Here is an 18,875-nt window from a genome sequence, read left to right as displayed (position 1 = left end):
AGACATTTTCTGTCTTGTACAAAGATAGTCAGATCTGGAATTCCATCCTCAAGCACTCTGAACCCTTGTATTTTTTCCAGAATTCCTGATATATTAACTTTGAAAATATGATCTGTATTACCTAAACTTTGCCATACGAAAAAGACCACAGAAATAACAGTTGAACAAGCCATGTAGCACTTCGCACTAAAAATACCAGCAGAAGAATTTAATAGAGTCTAGACAGTCACAGAAAAATTTTGCAAAGCTCCGTCTTTATGAGATGACTCCAAGTTTGTATTTTGCTTCCCCCATTTCTCAAGACATAAACCAGCTTTTGTGTCCATTATGCTCCAGTTGTAACCTTGCTACAAACTTTTTGCAGCGAGGATTGTGTCACAAAGCTAACATTAAAGGTGGCAAAACACGGTGTTACCTTTTAGGATGACACAGCACAAATGAGATGTTCACTGGCTTTTGGTTGGTTAAACATTGACTTTTTTCAAGAGAACAAAGCTAACATAAAGCTTCAGTGTACCAAGTATAAACAGCATTAAGCAGTTCAAATTTCCTGAGGTATTCTCAGTTACACAGCTGATGCCTTCCCTGCCTCTTCAGTGTAATGACAGTTCTCTGGTCCAGTTTTCTGAAACCCAGAAATAAAAGGTCTGCTTGTTCATTCCTATGCTTATCTTGCCCTTTAAGTGCTCTGCAGAAAAACAATGGCACACAGGAGTGAGCTCGAAGGAATGCACTGTCTCTCATCCATGGAGGCACAATGCCTCACTTTGTGACAGATTTCTCAGGAATCATCATGCAAATGGTGATGATAAAAGGATGTAAATTTTTGATTCTTTATAGTAACAATTATGTCTTAATACTTCTATACATTTAAACAGCAGGAAAACCAGCATATTTTACTTACACATTACATTTGTCAAATTAAAAGTAAAACTAATTTCACAAATTTTTGCACAGTCCTCAAACAAGTGCTACTCTTACTGTAAATAAATAGCACTCCTAAGAGTGTGTCAAAACTAGTTTTTCCGCCCCATGATCTCAATGTCACCAATCTGGATACAAGAAAAAAACCAAATTAAAAAACCCCAGGTTCATGTACTGGTAGAATATATGCAAACACTGTACTGTACAACCCTGCTCAGATTGCCCAGGTAAGTGTTAAAATGCCTACAAATATATCTTCTACAATCAACCAAAACCAAGTGGGTAAATTAAGTTTTTTTTGCAAAACTCATCTCATCTATAAATGCAATATACCCTCAGAAAACCCATCTAAAGAAGCAGAGGTAGACGCTTTTTGAATTTCCTGGAAGAATCTGTTTTGTATGAATCAAGACTGACTGTCTGGACAACTACAGAGCAGGTTGGGCAATGTGTGTGAAACTGGAAAAGGGAAACAGAACAATTAGTCATTTTTTCAGGGAAAAAAAATACCAACGAGAAAAATTGTAATATGAGTAATATTAACATACCTGGATTGGTTCTTGCTGCTTAAAAACAGGCCCAAGATCAGGCAGAATGAGCTTGATATATTCTTCTTTGGTGCATTCCTCAGCAATTAGGAGAACATTAGGCAGGACAAAGGGTACCATATCAGGATTCACAAATTCAGAAGTCAAGCAAGGCAAAATTCGCTGAATTATAACGCGCTACAAGAAAAAAAAGAAAACAAGTATGAATCATGTACTGCACTGCAGTAAGTTACCACTGTGCCAGTTCAGCAGCTTTTGTAGTAGCCTGATATTTACAAAAAAGCAGACAGATAATTTTCAGTTTTGATCTCTTATTTGCACTGTAGCTAATACACTGTGCTACTCTGCTTACTTTTCTGTTTGCACTCAAAACATAAATGAAGATGTTAACAACTGTGAAGATCAACAAAAAGCAACTAACTGTACAGAAAATAGGACTTTCAGCCACACACAAGTTACAAAAACCTTGCTCTATATGCTTTCTTTGAAAAGACCCTAACAAGACCCTTAAAAAGACCCTATAAACCTCCAAAATAGTAATTTTTTTCTGTACCCCATCATTCACTGAACAAACACATAATCCTACTATACCTCCCTGTAAAGCTCCAGGTACATTCCCTAAAAAGGATTCTGCTGATGAAAAAGATATTTAAACTGTGGATGTCTACTGTAGAATTAGACATCCTTTAACGCTTTTGAAGCCAATAAACAGAAATATATGGTTCAAGGCAGAGTCACTTCCCTCATAAAATATACTTTCAAGACAGAAAAAAAATAGAAAGAATGCCCTATAGATGATTAGGTCAATCACTGGCTGTCTAAAGTTAGGTGAAATACATGCCACCTATTTCCAAATTCAAAGCAGCCACCATTTCTGATCAAAGGAAAAAATTACTAAATTTAAAAGAACAAAGTATTAAATATGGAATCTGAATGTTGCACTGCGTAGTGCAAAACAGAATTAAAAATGAAGAAATTTAATGCACTGGTTGAGAAGCTCAGTTATTCTATTATGTATTAATACTATTTTTCTATTACATATGCATTACGGCTGATGTAAATTAAATTATACCACAAAAGGAGCCAGTCTAGACATAGTGTTTAGCACTACACAGGAGAAACATGTAATGACAGGCATTTGCTTTTGAGATTTCTGAGCACTGCCAGCACAAGAAACCACTTAGTCTGCTGAGGGAAGGAAGCTTTGCATTATTCCACATTAAAGTACTGCCTTGCTATGAAAAAACTTGAAGCAATCTTATAGGAAGAAAAGGTGGCAAAATGGCTTCAAAGAGCTATGATGGCATCTGGAAACACAGGGAAAGCCTTGTAAGAGGAGAGGAGACAACTCCCTTTCAAACTAGGATGAACTACAACAGGACATGCAAATGATGGTTCCTTATTTGGTTATTTGCCATTTTCCATTTAAAGTATTACTGATTGCTGAGGAATACTTCCACAGTAAGCATGTTCTAACCTCCCTTTATTTCCTCCTACTCTATTCTGACAGTCTCATGGCAATCTGTTATGCTACAATGCTGCAGAAAGTCCAGCATTCCAAGACTCAAAACGCTAACAGATGTTCATATATTTTAAAACTTGCTGTTACAAGACATCATTCAGACAAACCTTAGGTAGTTTTGGCAGAACTTTTGGTAGTCCTTTAAAAAACTGTGATTTCTGCAGGTTATCCCTTTGAAATAACGAATCAAAATACTGAAGCGTCATTGCTCCTACATCATCGAAGAATGGTATCTAAAAATAAGATTAAAAGGTTGTCATCTGGAGGGGGACAACATTGACACTGCTACAATAATTCCAAAATACCACCATCTATTTACCTTTTCAATGCACTACAGTAAGCCTTTACAATAACATGTCTGCAACTAACAATTAGAAAATTAAATTTTTACATATCAAGTAGTATAATATTCAGATACAGGTTGATTATTAAGACGGAACTTTCCTAGCATTTTTCAAAAACTCATGCATGTTATGTGTATCTAAGCTAAAACATTATTTCATACACAGTAAATTGCTTACAAAAAAGAAGTAATGAAAAATAAAAACTTTGCATAAATATTCTCCTAGGAATAACCATGCTGTTTTATGTTACAATGACCTACTAGGTCATCCACATCCGGCTCCCACCCCTGGAAACTCCAGAAAACCCTGGAAGCTCTGATACCTCTACCCTATGATTCAGTGTGCAGTGTAGATATGGTAAAAGAGACTCAACATCTTTATAAAACCATAGTGCTTAATACAACCATTTAGAGATTTGTTTGTTGTAGTCCTTCAGACAACTGAGCTGATACCTGAGAAATATCTGCCAATTCCCTCACTCCCATCTGTCAGCATATCAGCGGAGAAAACCATCACCTGTTTCCTCTCCCCTCTTCACCCACTATTTCTTTCAACAGTTAAAACACTGATTTCTATCTCTGCGTACCATCTTTTTACACCATAGCAAAAGAATAGAATTGTTTAGCAAAGCAAATCTATAAGCAGGAACCTGAAAGGCTATCAGATTGGAGAAAATGGGGCATAAGACAAGGGAAGAACCATGCTTTAAGTTCTACTTTCAGGAGCAACAGTTTGCCAAATTAAAACTTACATTATATCCTACTTGCAATTAAATTTTGCTTTGTTATGGCAAATAATGTCTGAATACACTTTTTTCTTCTGCATATTTAAGAATACATCAAAAATCGTAAGCCAAAAGTTAATCCTTACATTTATTGCCCTTTATAATTTTCTCACTTTCAAATCCTTCCAATATAATTTTAAAGACTGAATTGTATAAAAGCCTAGCATAAAAAAGCTTCCAACTGTATGGAAAGGAATAAAGCAGTGTTGCATTGAATAATTTTTCTAAATTCTGTCTCAGTACCCACTTTTTCCATATGAATAAATGTCGGATAAGGACAACTTTTGGCAGCAACTAACATTACATCTAAATGGTTAAAAAATATTTAACATTTCAACTAAAATGATTAACAGAAAATACTTTAAAATAGCTCTACAAATCAAACACTAATTTCTCTCTTTCCTATGGCTACTGTATTTTCCATGGACTGACCTTAGTCATTTGATCTGCGTCTGGTCTGACTGCTGGGGCTACATTTAGGAGTAGCTTTACATGCTCACGCACCTCCTCGGGTATGCTCTGAAGAGTACCGGAGCTTAAACGGCTCAGCTGTGTAAGTAATCCAAGCATATACACCATGAGCTCAGAAAACTATATAACTATTTCCAGTATGCAACAGGCTTATACTTTGTTCTCTTGATGGTTTCTCTATCCATGCTTTTGATATCCCTCCCTTTTCCCCTTTTAGATGATTGCTCATAGCCTTCTCAGTTTCCCAAGAGCCTACCTGTTTTAGGTCCCATCCCTCTTTTTTTCAACTTCCCATTGTAGTTCAGGTTATCAGAGAACACAAACATGATGTTTTTAAACAGGAAAATGTCAAGATCTGAGGTGCTGCCTACACACATTAAAACACAGTACATACAACTATGGCAATTGGGCACCCAAAGAAGTTACAAAAGGAAACCTGCATATGAACAGACATTATGTCAGCTGATCCAATTAACTGTGACACTGTCTTTTCTGTTAATATTCACAGTCCACAAAGAATGTGAAATAGTGACAGCTAAGTGGATACCAACTGCCATGTCAAGTGATCAAATTACTCTAAACCCAGCCCTCCTCAGTGGTCCTACATAGGTAATTCACTGCGATGTGTTTCATACTGTTCACCCCAACAGGTAAGCATTATTTCCCAAGACCAGAATTTAACAGGTTTACAGAGAAATCAGGTGAAAAATGCAATTTTTAGATTATAAAGTTGGTACACGTAACCTCTTCTAGACATAAGTTTTATTTCCCATATTTTGCTATGTTTTTTTTCCTTGTTATAACAACAGGATGCAAGGTAAGATACCATTGTCAGATAGTTTATGTTGGAGCACTGATAGTGTTCTCAATATTTAAACCTATTTTACAATAATAACTTTTCAAATATGAAAATCAACAAATAGTCATAAAACAAACAAATACCTGATCCAGCTGTCTACTAAAGCTTTTATAAATATCTTGCTTGTTGACCTCAAAAATTGGTTTCCCTTTATTGAACACTGCATACATTACAGCTCCCAGAGAATACATATCACTGGCTGTCTCACAGCTCACAGAGAGAATATATTCTGGTGCCAGATACTCAGGATTTGGAAGACACAAGGATGGCAAGTTTGGATCCCATTCCTTACAAGGGAACTTTGGCTACAAGAGAAGTATGAGAAGTGAAACAAAGTACATTTATCAAGGATTTTTAAAGACCATTTTCAGTAAGAAACTCAAGCAGCAAAAAATAATTAGGCCTCTCAAATTCAATTATGAATCAAACAGAAACAGAGTAAAGCAAAACTGTTAAGAATCTCTGTCTGTAGCTTAGAGTGATTAGCTGATGCAGTTATGTCTGGATATTAGAGCTAGGAAGTGTAATGTAAAATCAAAGCACTGCTGGTAATGAGGAAACATGAGCTATGACAGAATTCATTTTAGGAGGTAGCAACCAGGCACTGAGTAGATGCAACACACTAAGTTAGGCAGGTTTGCGTATCATCCAACACGAAGGTGAGCAGAAGTGGCACAGGCTCCAGCCTCTGTTTGAAACAGTCACTAGTCTACTGTGACTCCACTGAGCCCACTGAGGCTCTTTTTCTGGGATGATCAAACGCAGCACTTCAGTCCAGACCCGTGCCATTACGTTCTAACTTTCCGCCAACAAAACACAGAGGTGAATATTAAATAAGTGATTCTATACTGGAACGCAAGATCATGAAACTGGTTTTAGATAAAGACCTGAATTTGAAATTGAATGATGATAAAGGTTATTACCTCCTGTTCAGATGGATTTGTTGATTGGATACAAAAATCAAAGCCCATAATTTTCCATGCTCCACTCTTATTCAAAATTATATTTTCAGGAGTAATATTTCCATGGACCATTTTGACACTGCTATGCAAAAATGACAAACCTTCAGAAACCTGTTAATAAAAGATCAATATTTCAGGTTAAATATTTCCCCAAACATCCTATAACACATTTACAAAAATTCTGTTGTCACAGTTAAATTCCTAAGTTAACTAAGAAACAATTTTTCATCACTATTTTAGCTTACGCCTCAAAAATTATGCATGATGGAAATTAAACACAGATGGGTCATCAGTAGGTGAGATTACTAATGTCAATTAACTATCACAGCATAAATGTGGTGGTGCATTCCTCTCTCCCCTCAGGCCACAATATGATCTCAGAAGAACAAAAATGCTTTACAAAGTTGACCAACATATTCACCAAACAAAACCTGGGAGCTAATGGTTCTCCACAGAACATAAAGAAAAGATTCACATATGGAAGAGACAGCTGTAGCATAGACATTTACATGGAAAAGAAAAATTAATTGAATTTTCTACTTTACATGTCAGAACAAGCAAAAAAAGAGTAGAGCTTCCAGTGTTTATCCTCTCTTACACTTAAGAGTGATCAGGGCACTATGATCTCCCACCTCACAATTATTTGATTTACTATAGGCAGACAAAACTGTGGCAGTTCAAGGACTTTATAAAAAAAAATCATTAATACTAAAAGCAGAAGAAAATTATAAAGACAACCTGTACCATACCTGAAGCAAACCATATTTGGTCTCCACATCATAAAGTTTGTATTCTTTAATGTCTGATGGCAAAGGAGAAGGTAGGTTGTCCCAGCTGCCAAGAACATTAGCTAAACTTGCACAGACTGGTTCTGTACAAAATGCCAAGCAATCCCTGTATAGGAAATGCATTAAAAAATTTCTTGTACATAAATGTAATACATCTCTTGACTGCAAATAAAGAACCATACAAACATCATATTATACATTGCCAAAGCACCTGGTGCTACCGAAAGTCATGTTGTATTTCAGGTTTTGAATTCTTATACTACTATACTAAAGAGAAACACATAAATATCTGCAGTTTAAAAAAATACCAGAATGAGGTTATTTTATTCTCTAACATTCACATAAATCACTAATGATTCACACAAAGCTTCATAAAATTTTTTTAAAAAATAATACTTTTCTTGTCCTGATATAGAAAAATTGATCAAATAATTCTTACTACTATTAAAACTTGCAAAATCAGACTTCTACCTATGCCTAAAACTAACGTGTCCCTAACTGTCCCAATAGTTAATGTGGTCAGACAAAGATCAGAAACTAAATTAATGTAAGGGAGAACCAGAATATTCTTTTACTTTGCCAACTGATAAAGAAGAGCTGCAAACACAAATACACTTGCTATATGAACTGCAGTTTGCATGTTTTACAAATTATTTTACCGATTTTTTTTCTTCATGAAAAACTAATGGTCTTGTTTATGCAGCTTTGTGTCACCTGTGTTTGAAAAGCACAGATGAAGCAAACTTCCACACATAAATTGGACTGGTTGTAACACTGTGCTTCAAAATTTCTAATTTCAAAACTGGTCCTGAAACCAGTATGTCTCAGTTTCACAAACTTCATGCAACACAAGAGTCATTCTTTACATCCAGTTTCTTCATACTGGTCTGCACATCAGTGGAGGCCCTGGACAGCCATTACAACTCACTCCTTAATTGTTTTTTAAGGATTTTTTTGAGAAAGCATTACATGGATGGTAGCACACATACCTGCTTTAAGGCTGATTAATTCACAAGAACACTAAATACTGCATCAGTATGAACAGAGAAAACAGAAATCAAGTAACAAAGATACATTTTTGAATATAAAGTTATAGGCAGGTTTGATCATTCCATAAAAACATCAGAAGACACGACTCAGCATGAATCTACCGCATATTTTTTAAGTATTTCAATAATTAACAAGTTTGACCTTTGAAGCAAAAATAAGGCTGCTGAAACATGCAAACCTCTTACTATTCATCCAGATTTTAGTTTTATCTACTGCCTCTCTAAAGGAAAAACAACAGAAAAGTAAAATACATCGAATGCTAAGTGTCAGCCAATCTGACAGAATTTTTTCTTGCTTGGTTTCCTCCCTACCATTCTGTTAATGATATACCTTTCATGTTTCTATTAATATGACTAGGGCTATAAAATTTGTTTCTGTTATAGTCACAAGGAAAAACCAGAACACAGAATGACAAAGTCCTTTATTTTCAGTCTGACTTCAACTTTACCACAGAGCTTATCCATTTAGTTATGGTTAAGGCACAGATTACAGAAAATACCTAAGGAAAAGTTATTCGGTGGTTTTCATAACATAAACTCTCTGATTAATGCTGTTTTGAGGGAATAAAAAAATGGCTGTTTATTTTTTACTTTAGGAGCTAATTAAAAAAGGGCCCAAACCACAATATTGGAAGGATGTGGTAAGCCTAATTAAAATAGCAGAATATTGCAGAAACTGATGTCTGCCATACGGAGCAGCTGCTTTAACAGCTTCCCGGATAATATCTAAATTAAATTCAGAGTAATAAAATAAAAACACTTTAAAAACAAAAGCAATGGACAAAAATGCATATGCTTTTTACAGCAAAACAATGTAGCAAATGCAATGTCTAGTAAATGATCAGGGACAATTCACACTACTATTATTTTTAAAGGCTAGCAATGAATTATGAGTTAACTTTCAATTTGGTTTTTTTATCCTTTTCTTCAGTAACGAGTTAAATATAAATTAATATTGCTTTCCAGCATTGTTAATGGAATTCAAGACCATTTGTAAATAAACATATTCATATTAAATATTTAGTATAAATAAGGAGTTACTCATTATATAAATGCCTGTTAAGAAGTATACATCATTATATGCATTATGTACATTTATATTAAAAATAACTATGTTGGATACCAATAGCTTGTAGTAGAGACATTCCATTAATAGGGGAAAAACTACCTATACACTAGCATCAGAAAAGTATGGCCTTTCTTTCCATGTCTACTTCAGCCCTCCAGGTATACCAAGTATCCATCTGCTTCATAAAGGAGGAATAATGGGTGACCTGCAAGCAGTTCATTACAACTGTATATTACTTTGGGGAAACACAAAAAAAGAAAAAAGAAAGAAGGGGAAAAAGAAGAGAACAGGTACAGTCTAGCCAGAAGCCCATGACAGATTTCTTCAAGAATAAGCTCTCTGGAAAGACCTGAAATTCTAAAGCAATCTTACAGCAGGCTTGCACAAGGCTACACACACAAATATTCTATGTAAACCTTTCTTTTATTCATCTCCTCCAAAAACTTGTTACATCAGTTTCTGGCACAGCAAGCAACTGTACAGGTTTTGTGCTTCTGGTGTCTCTACCAGCAGCTGAGTGTGCTGAGTATGGAATGGAAAACAGCTGAAGAAATGCATCAGGCATTACTTAAGGCTCATAAACAAGAACTCTGATGTAACCATACTGTTAATTTCACTCAAAAGGCTTAAATGCTTCACAAGAACACCACCAAAGTTTTCTTAAAGGTATGAATCTTAGCCTTTTCTTCTGAAGGTCAAAGTTCAGGGGAAAAGCTGCTGAGTCAACTGGAAAACTGTGACAATTTTAGGAAGAAGCCTCAAGTATGCTCTGGGATTCACTTGCATACACTGTAACTTGAGATGACCCTAGGCCATTTAGCATGTAATAGTTTATTTACTGTTGTAGAGTTCTGAGAGCTGTCTTCAACTACCTAATTAACCTTCCTTAGGCCTTTGTAAGGGACATACTGAATCGTAGGCACAATGACAACTTTGAACCCCTGTTAATGTGAAATTTGTTTAGTACTGGAGGAAAGATAGATATGAATATGTAAGTGCAATTTAATCCAAGAAATCTGTCTCAAAGCAGGCACTGCAAAGATGAAGAAGCATTCCCACAGTATTCTCGGCTCCTAGAAGCCATCTGGTAAAATTCAAGGTAGCACAGAAATGAATATATATATATATATATATATAAATAATGAGCCCTTATCAGGCTACCATTTAGGATCACAAAATCGCTGGGGTTAGAACGCACATCTGGAAATCATCTAGTCCAACCCCCTTCCTATTTTGGGAAAAAAAAAAAAAAAAAACCCTGAAACCTTCATGATCATCTTCGGTAGTATCAGGATCCGCTTCCTATTTTAACATGAAACCTTGATTTTCTTTCCTAGATTGTAGTGTGCTGTTATCACTATGGCTGAACAATAAATCTGTAAGACTAACCAGTTACTGTGCCTAGTGACTAACCTTTCATAAATCAAATAAGCACTGGAAGAACATGCTGAATTTTGTCTCCCTTGATTGGCATTTGAGGACCTTTCCAACACATATGTAGTTACAACACATAGAATTCACCAAAAATCCCTTCTCTCACATGTACTAAATACATCTTACACATGGAACAAAATGTAAGGACAACTTTTTCAAAGAAAACAATTTTTGAGAGTTCTATAAAAGCAAAATTAATTAAACTACCAAGTTTTCATGCTGTAAGGGTCATGTGTAGCCTTACAGCTGCAACTGGACTAAGATCAAGCAATAGATTATTTATTAGCTTCATACCAGAACTGCATTCTATGGCAAAGAGGGGGGTAAATATGAGAGTGGGGTGAATACCACTGTCATATGAATAAATACAGTAAACTTGACTCTCATCAGATGTATGTGTTGAATGTTCCAGATAGTTTACATCCAATACCTAAACAATGATTAAAAATAACTGTTCTCTACTTCACTACAGCTTACCTGGATTCTTCTAATGGATGTTGAACAGTAAGTAGTCGAGGATGTCGAAGCCTAGTTAGCTGTTGAACACCTCGTTTTAAAGAATCAATAATCTGATCTTTTTCAAATTTTTGGTACTTGTCTATCAGCTTCTTATCAAAGACAAAAACAGCTACTTCCTGCAAATAAGCAACAGAATTCACTCAGTATATAACACAGCCAAAACCAAGCCTATACACAATTACATACAAATGTGTGTTTTTGAATCAACAGTACAATCCCACCAATACAATGACCAAACAAAGAAACTTGTTCTTCTTACTTAGTCCCAGTTATGGGAGAGTTTAATGTATATAAACTCTGAAATACATGCTTTAAGAGTTAAGGTACTAATGCTCCTTTATTGTGTAAACAGTAATGTGTAAACTGTAACACCTATCTACACAGTGACAAAGCAGCAGATCCACAGTCAGAAACCAGCTTGATTTTAAGTAGATGAAAGCACTTATATCAATTATGAATAGTCAAAATATTCTAAGTATATTTGTGGTCATTGAGCATTATATATATCAAGTGGAGCTTTATTAAACCAGGTTCTGTCTCAGTGTTCCGCTCCAAACCAGTACAATGTGACAAAATAGTCACTGTAATCTATTAATCTGATCAGACCATTCATATGATAAAATGCTAAGAATTTTGTAATGCTTCAAGATGTGTAAAAAAAAGTCACAAAAATGTTAAAAACAGAGAAAGTCTCTCCAATGTCTGCAACTGGACCAGGAGAAAATTAAGAAATTTATATGAAACTTTGAAATTACAGAGGTCGATGTAAAATAAAAATTAAATTACATCACCATCTGGGAAGTCATTAATGTGAAATCTATCAACTGACGAAAATAGTAATTAAAAACTTTATAATGAAACAGACTTTTATATACTGCTACAACAGCATTATGAATAATAATAAAGGTTAGAAAGCAGTAGAAAATAACATGAAAACACAGTTTTCAGTCCCAAGAGGAAACGTATGCTCTTTTACTGCACGTTATAAACATTACTCTAATTAAAATCTCACAGGAACAGCTATATTATTAATTAAGAAAACCCCTACAAGCTTCTAGAAATGGGCTATCCAAACAGCCCAATACACAAAAAATTGTTTTTTAGCTATTTTCATTAAGCTGTTAGCAGGTGAATATTTATAACTAACTCAACTAAGTACATTTCTCCAGCTTCTATCCATACTGGCTCCCTGCTCCAGCTCTTAAGTGTGATGGATCAAACATTAGCACAAGGCAGAGAAGAGTAACAGGGGATGGAAGACATACACTGAGCAGTACCTGACCAATAACAAAATTTCAAACTAAGACAGCATTTCTGAAAAAACTTCTGTTTGATGACAAGCAAAGAGAACTAGAAAGTGAATATCAGCTATGGCTTGAATGTTTTATGATGGCTCGAAGTTAGTTCTATTGGTGCTTGCTGCAATCCTGCATGCTTTGTTTAAACTCATTCCCTGCAACTGGCAGAAGAAAACACAATTTGTGCTCCAGATCCTTAACCAGTTGACTCAAGGCCATTAGGTGCCTCTTGACTCTCTGTAGCCTTGTTGTTGGGACTTTGTCGATACCCACCTGGAAAAACCAGTAATGGGTAAAAACCACTGGGCTGCACCAGACTGGGAAGCTTCTTCATGACGTTCCTGACTCAGACCCCCGGGAGCCAACACACCTCCCTACAGATTGGGTCTGGTCAGCATACTGGGCCCTCCATTCCTCTCAAAAGGGAGACACCAATGACTACTAAACTTCTTGTCTTCTTAACGGAGGAGGTTGTGATGTGGGAGGCTGCCCTGCCCTAGGCAACTCCTCCGTCCTGGAAGAACCTTCATCCACGTTCTCATTTCCCTGCTCCTCAGATTTCAGGGCCTCACACCTACTGTCCAAGGGAAGGTGAGGTAGGTCAGGAGAGAATTCGCCTGCCACGCCGAGCAGAAACCCATTTCCACTCCCCTCCATCTCTAAGGTCCTCTCCTTCTGCCTGGTGGTGAGACAGCAGGGCATCCACTGCTTCTTGTGACGTGGAGGAGGGGTCCACTTATCTGCGGTACGGCAGGGTGTGCCTCCACAAGTCAATCTCTTTCTCAGAGTCCCTAATACTTGCACCTTCCTACTCTGTCTCAGCCCCACCACCAGGCTGAGCAGATAGTGGATTTGAGGACACCTCACACAGCCGTTCTCTTGGCTGCCCTCCCAGAGCAGCTCAAGTTTTCTTGCTTTTCTTCTTCCTATTTTCTGCCCCCAGCCTGCCAGGGATAGGGAAGTGAGTGAAGAGCTGTGTGGGTGCTGGCCAGGGTCAGCCTGCCACATCCTCCCAGACTATTTGCAATCCTGAAATTTTTATGAAACATGCACCAGTTTGAAACACATGTTGATAGTTTAAAATATGTGTCCTTATTTACCCACATAGACATCTTATAAACTAAAGAGAATGCAAAAATCCTGCTTCTATCTTAACCAATGCAACTCCTAAAAAAAGAGAAGGTTGAAAGCGGGAAAAAGAAAGAGAAATAATTTTTTTCCAACAGGAAAAAAGCAACCAGAGAACCACAGCATATCACATTTTCTTTCCTGACCCTAAGAGGAAGGCAAGCATTCAAAAACACACTGGGTTTGTGTGTCAATAAAGACGCAAACCAAACTAGAAATTATTTCTAAAGTAAACACTCTAAAAGCTGTGGATATGCAATGATAATGGAACAACAGTACGTCTTCCTATTCACCTCACTGGATACCGAGAAACTATGTTAACAAAACCTGTAAAACATTCAAGCACTATAGTGGTGAATACTATACAAACTCAAATCCTAACATTTTAAATAGGGTGAAGAAACAATGACAGAGATTAAGCACGGAAAAAAGAAGAAAAAAATCCAAACTCCACAAAAAAATTAATAAATACAGTTCACCATCTATCCTGTGAACTGAATTGATATAGCACTCTCATGGAAAAAATCTTAAATGTGATCATGTTAAAAACTAAATCGTGAACATAAAATCAAAGGAAATTTAAAGGTAGCAGTCAAAATGCTTGATTTTAGAAACTGTTTGTTTTCCCTTTCTTTTTTGTCCTCTATTTTACCCATAGGCACTCATGCAGATTTCACATGAAAAATCAAATGTAACCCAATATGCAAACACATATTTTATCACAGCCTCCCACTGAAATAAGCAAAATAGTCACTGAACTAAAATACTGGAAAGCACTCCAATATTACTCTGGTCTTTTGCCAGAAAAAGATTTTTCTCTCCCTTTTGGAGATTTTATTTTTTATAAGCTTGCCAGTGTTTTTTCATAACCTTACTTCCCCATGAGTTTCTCTCAGTCATAAGGTATACAATACAACTATTATTTCCGTTTCAAAAATTTATCAGCCTTCAAAGTTTTAATAACAGGAAGATTTAAGTTGAAAGTTGCGTATACGCACAGCCAAAACAACAGAAAGTTGACTTACCTATCTACCATTTAGTACTATCACAAGAAAAGTTAAACACAAGTACAGTAGTTTTGAAGCACAAACCATTACCTTCTGAATTCTGCTAGCTTTACAAGTGAGCCGGCAAGTACTTTGTGACCTTCTCCTATCTATTTATGATTGCACTTTCTAAGCAGAGGGACAAGTGCCATATTATGCCAGAAAAAGTGTAAGTGCATGAAGTCCAAGTTAGTAAATCCAAGATGAGCAGAAATACATACTGTAAAATTATACACTGATCAATAACCAGAGTGACTCATAAAGGTTTCAAACAAACAACAGCAAATCAGCTATGAAATAACACCAGATAAACATATGTACACAAGTAAGTAACTTCCTCACGTTCTTTGAGGCTGTTACTCAGTCACCTACAAAGTAAGCAAGAAAAGGCAAGGTACATTAAAAAATAATAAAAAATAAACATTCAGAAATCCCGGAAGAACAGCAAGGCAGGAACCAGGCAGAATTTGGAAAAGAAGTATAAAATCATAGATATCTACTGTCACCAGAGATGGAATATTTGTAACTGCCCACTGACTTAAAATAGGAACAAAAATAATCCTGAAAACAAAGATTTCTGATGGGATCTACTGCTGTAATGTTAAAACCTCCAAATTTAGCTATTTTATCTGGCTACAATGACTTATTGGTAAAGTGTTGTGGTAAACTGACAACAACAGGGGTAATTAAGCCCTTACAACCTGTTTGTCTGATTATAATACACACTGCAAAAAAAGCTTGTAGCTTCAAGCTAGATATACATACTTGTAATACAGCAAATATGTGCAACACTGCACAAAAGTGACTGCTACCACCTGGAAAATGACAGCCAGCCCAAAGAACATTCAGAAGGTACATGGGAAAGAAATAAAAAAACCATGTTAAAGAACAGATATATTGCACAACACAGCATAAGCCATATTGCTGCACAGTTTTGTTTTGCAATGGCAAAGTGAATGTTGACATGATGTTACCTAACTGGTAATATTAATAATGAATGGTAACTGCATGTCAAAACACCAGCCATCTAAAATTCCATGCAGTACAACTGCTGCGGTATTTTTAATTACTAATAATGACATACAACTGCACAGATGTTAGTTAGGGTTTATAGAGATATTGCAGGACCACATGGAGCACCTGAACTAGACCTCTGTAATTGGTCAGAACATCCATTCAAGGCTTGAAAAACGTGATCAACAGGAACCTAGTTACATATACTCTGTCAACAAGTGAAAGAAACTTGTTAAAGGTCTCCAGACTTTAAAGATATACCTGCTACAGGTCAAATGCTTACTGGGCACATAGACTGCATAAAGCCTATCAAAATTACCATACTTTCAATGCTTTCAATTACTTCTTTGTATAGCTGAGTAAGACCAAAAAAAAGCCCTAACCAACTGGTATATTGAGTAAATTCAGTAAATAAAAGATGCACAGAGCTCTGCAACAGCTAAAAAGATGCCTGAAAACATGGCAAAAGTACCCGATTAAACATTATTCAGACTCTGTCCTACAGAATCAGATCACACATTCTTTCCAGATTATTTGTTCTGTGTATTATATTTCTTATCTATTTGCTACTGCTTATTTGCCTATCATCTAAAAGATTGTATAAACGTTTTCCAAAGTTATTCCTTTATGTCCATTTCTTTTTGGTACTTGTGCAGCAAGTTGATGCATTGTCTAAGTGACTTCACATCACTTCAGAATTAAGTTTAACTAAAGAGCATAATTTATTAACACTTCTATTTACAATTTGAAAATTTTATTTCCTCCCCAAATTTGAAAAAAGACTTTTCACATTTCTCCAGTGTAACAAAATCATTTTCTATAATAACAATTCTTAAACTCTGTTTTTGGCAAACCTTCTTCCAAAGTCACAGTCCCATGTTCATTTTTACATGGGACTTCAAGTGAATCAAAATTTTGTATATTAGCGCTCTAAATCCTAATACTTTAGGGAAACTAAAGGGGAATACTGATCTGAAAGCAGCACAGGGAAAGCATAACTAACTTCCTTCACAACCTCCTCCTCTATCCCATGCCTTCCCGTTACAGTATCCCATGACTTAACATTTCTAACCACTCAATTTCTGTATGGTAGCTGAGCAAAAAACTACAGTGTCTTCTGCTGGCAACAAATGATGACACACTTCATGATTATTTTAGACCATAAAAGCAAAAGAATTGTTACCAATAAAAAGCTGCAAGGTGCAAAAAACTGAGAAACCAACCCATGTTAAAGCAAACTTCTTCCTTCTTGTCAGATCACTTTTAACTCAGATGAATCCTTGATCTTGGTTCCGAATTGTATGATATGAATGCAGAACCACTTCTTTCTCTAACAGTGAAGGCTTAAAGCAAGTATCACTTATATAGCAGAGAATAATGTACTTAAATAGAGCTGAGTTCTTTGTGTCATTTCACTACCTTTAACATTAGTCCAGTTGGATTTTAACTGCCACTTACCAACTGCTACCTATCAGTCTGTCATCGACTGTTTATAAACTTAAGTCTTTACTTGATAACTCACCTGCTTTGTTGATTTTTTAGTTCCATTAAATATCTTCCAAGCAAGACCATTACCTCCACTGGCAATATGTCGCCCGACATCGAATTCCCTGGTAACAGGATTTCCCATGACCGCACTGGTGACATCAGCTGTCACCTTTGTGACAGTGCTCTTCAGCTTATTCAGCATGGACTCCATGGTTTCAACTGTGCACCAATGTCTTATCCTACAAAGACAAGAAAAGAAACTTTTCACAGTCCTCTCAATTTCTGTTAATGAAAGGTACAAGTTGAAAACTGTAACTTCTAAACAAGGATCCAACTGGATACAGGAGCAACCCCCATAAAGAATACTGATATGTAACTACCAGGGCTTTGCAGTTATACATATTCACACTGCATAGACATATCTGTGGGTGCATGCCTATGGGATTGTATGTCATTGCTTCTACTCCTCTTCAGGAACTTCTGAATCCCTTGATTGTTCTTCATTGGATATAACAAAGCAATTAATGACTGAGAAATTCAATCATTTCTTGAAAACAGTAATCTAATAATGCAGAGGATTTATACACTGCCTCCCCGACAGGAAAGGTTCACACCTTGTGTATGAGTATCCATCAAAAAGAAAAACAAATCTGAGGAAAAACACTCCTTTAATTCCAGTGCTCACAGAACTAAAGTTTTCTGAAGTGAAGGATGGCTTAAGATCCCAGGCCAGCAAAATAATGGATGTGTATTATACAAACAGCAAGTAAAAAACAAACATGTTCTTTCCTACACATTGCTTTTCAAAAGACAAGCTCAAAATGCAGTATTTTGCCCATCAGATTGCTGACATTACCATTTGTATGATCCAACTATTAATGAACCTAAGTCTTAGTGCAGGGGAAGGAAACAAGAAGCCATCCTTTTATCCTTTACTGAAATTGTACAAGGAAGTTTTTTTCATATCACCTTTCAAATTTAAGAGCTAAAAGACTGTGGCAGCTTCCAATTTACTTCATCTTCCCCTGTAGTGTGTACTTCCAGAGTTTTCTATATTTTCATAATAAATCTGACTTGTCTGTTCTGCCAGATACAAGTTCTGAAGCCTGAATCCCATTTATACAATTGTTTCTCTGATAATGTATATACAAGAAAGAATGAAGGCAGCAAACAAAAAGCAAAAAAAAAGAGATAGAAATTCATCTTCCTTATCTGTGTGAGCAAAGACAAAGAGGGAATGCAAGAAGAAATTATATCCAGGACTCAGTATTATGCAGTATATTCAAAAGCAACATTTAAAGAGATTTCTTCAGTCTCTCAAGTAAGATGTAAAGACACCTGTATACTTCAGTCAAACTTAACCAAAATCAACCACACTGACGTTACCTGGACACGCACTCCTTCTCTCCCCGGTACTACAGATTTGTTTCCACTACAAATCAGGACAAATAGTCTGATTAGGTTTCAATTGCAAAGATAGACCTGTTTTACAAAAGAGGTAATAAACATACTAAACAGAACTTCTTTTAAAGTTCCCTGTGTCATAGAACAATTCACTCCAGTGCAGCTGTGCATAACAGTATTAGCCAAGCCCTAAGCAAACCTTAGCACAGTGCTGCATGTGGAAC

The 18,875-nt window shown here is 36.1% G+C and overlaps 1 protein-coding gene across 3 annotated transcripts in view; it reads right to left on the bottom strand.

The window, feature by feature from the left end:
* SCYL2 (SCY1 like pseudokinase 2) overlaps positions 1 to 18,875 on the bottom strand; it is a 37,223-nt gene that overhangs the window by 15,236 nt on the left and 3,112 nt on the right. For all 3 annotated transcript variants that reach the window (XM_039570355.1, XM_039570353.1, XM_039570354.1), the window contains exons 2-9: positions 17,282 to 17,486; positions 11,232 to 11,389; positions 7,164 to 7,308; positions 6,376 to 6,525; positions 5,536 to 5,757; positions 4,555 to 4,671; positions 3,102 to 3,227; positions 1,473 to 1,649 (exon numbers count right to left, since the gene is read on the bottom strand). In XM_039570355.1, coding sequence (XP_039426289.1) covers positions 1,473 to 1,649; positions 3,102 to 3,227; positions 4,555 to 4,671; positions 5,536 to 5,757; positions 6,376 to 6,525; positions 7,164 to 7,308; positions 11,232 to 11,389; positions 17,282 to 17,458 — 1,272 coding nt within the window. In that variant the 5' untranslated portion in view covers positions 17,459 to 17,486. The remainder of the gene's footprint in view (positions 1 to 1,472; positions 1,650 to 3,101; positions 3,228 to 4,554; positions 4,672 to 5,535; positions 5,758 to 6,375; positions 6,526 to 7,163; positions 7,309 to 11,231; positions 11,390 to 17,281; positions 17,487 to 18,875) is intronic.

This window comes from Corvus cornix, chromosome 1A (genome assembly GCF_000738735.6).
Source record: "Corvus cornix cornix isolate S_Up_H32 chromosome 1A, ASM73873v5, whole genome shotgun sequence".
In the NCBI taxonomy this organism is placed as follows: domain Eukaryota; kingdom Metazoa; phylum Chordata; class Aves; order Passeriformes; family Corvidae; genus Corvus; species Corvus cornix.
The sequence above is the reverse complement of the archived record's forward strand: the minus strand, read 5'-3'. Positions and strand labels throughout refer to the sequence as shown.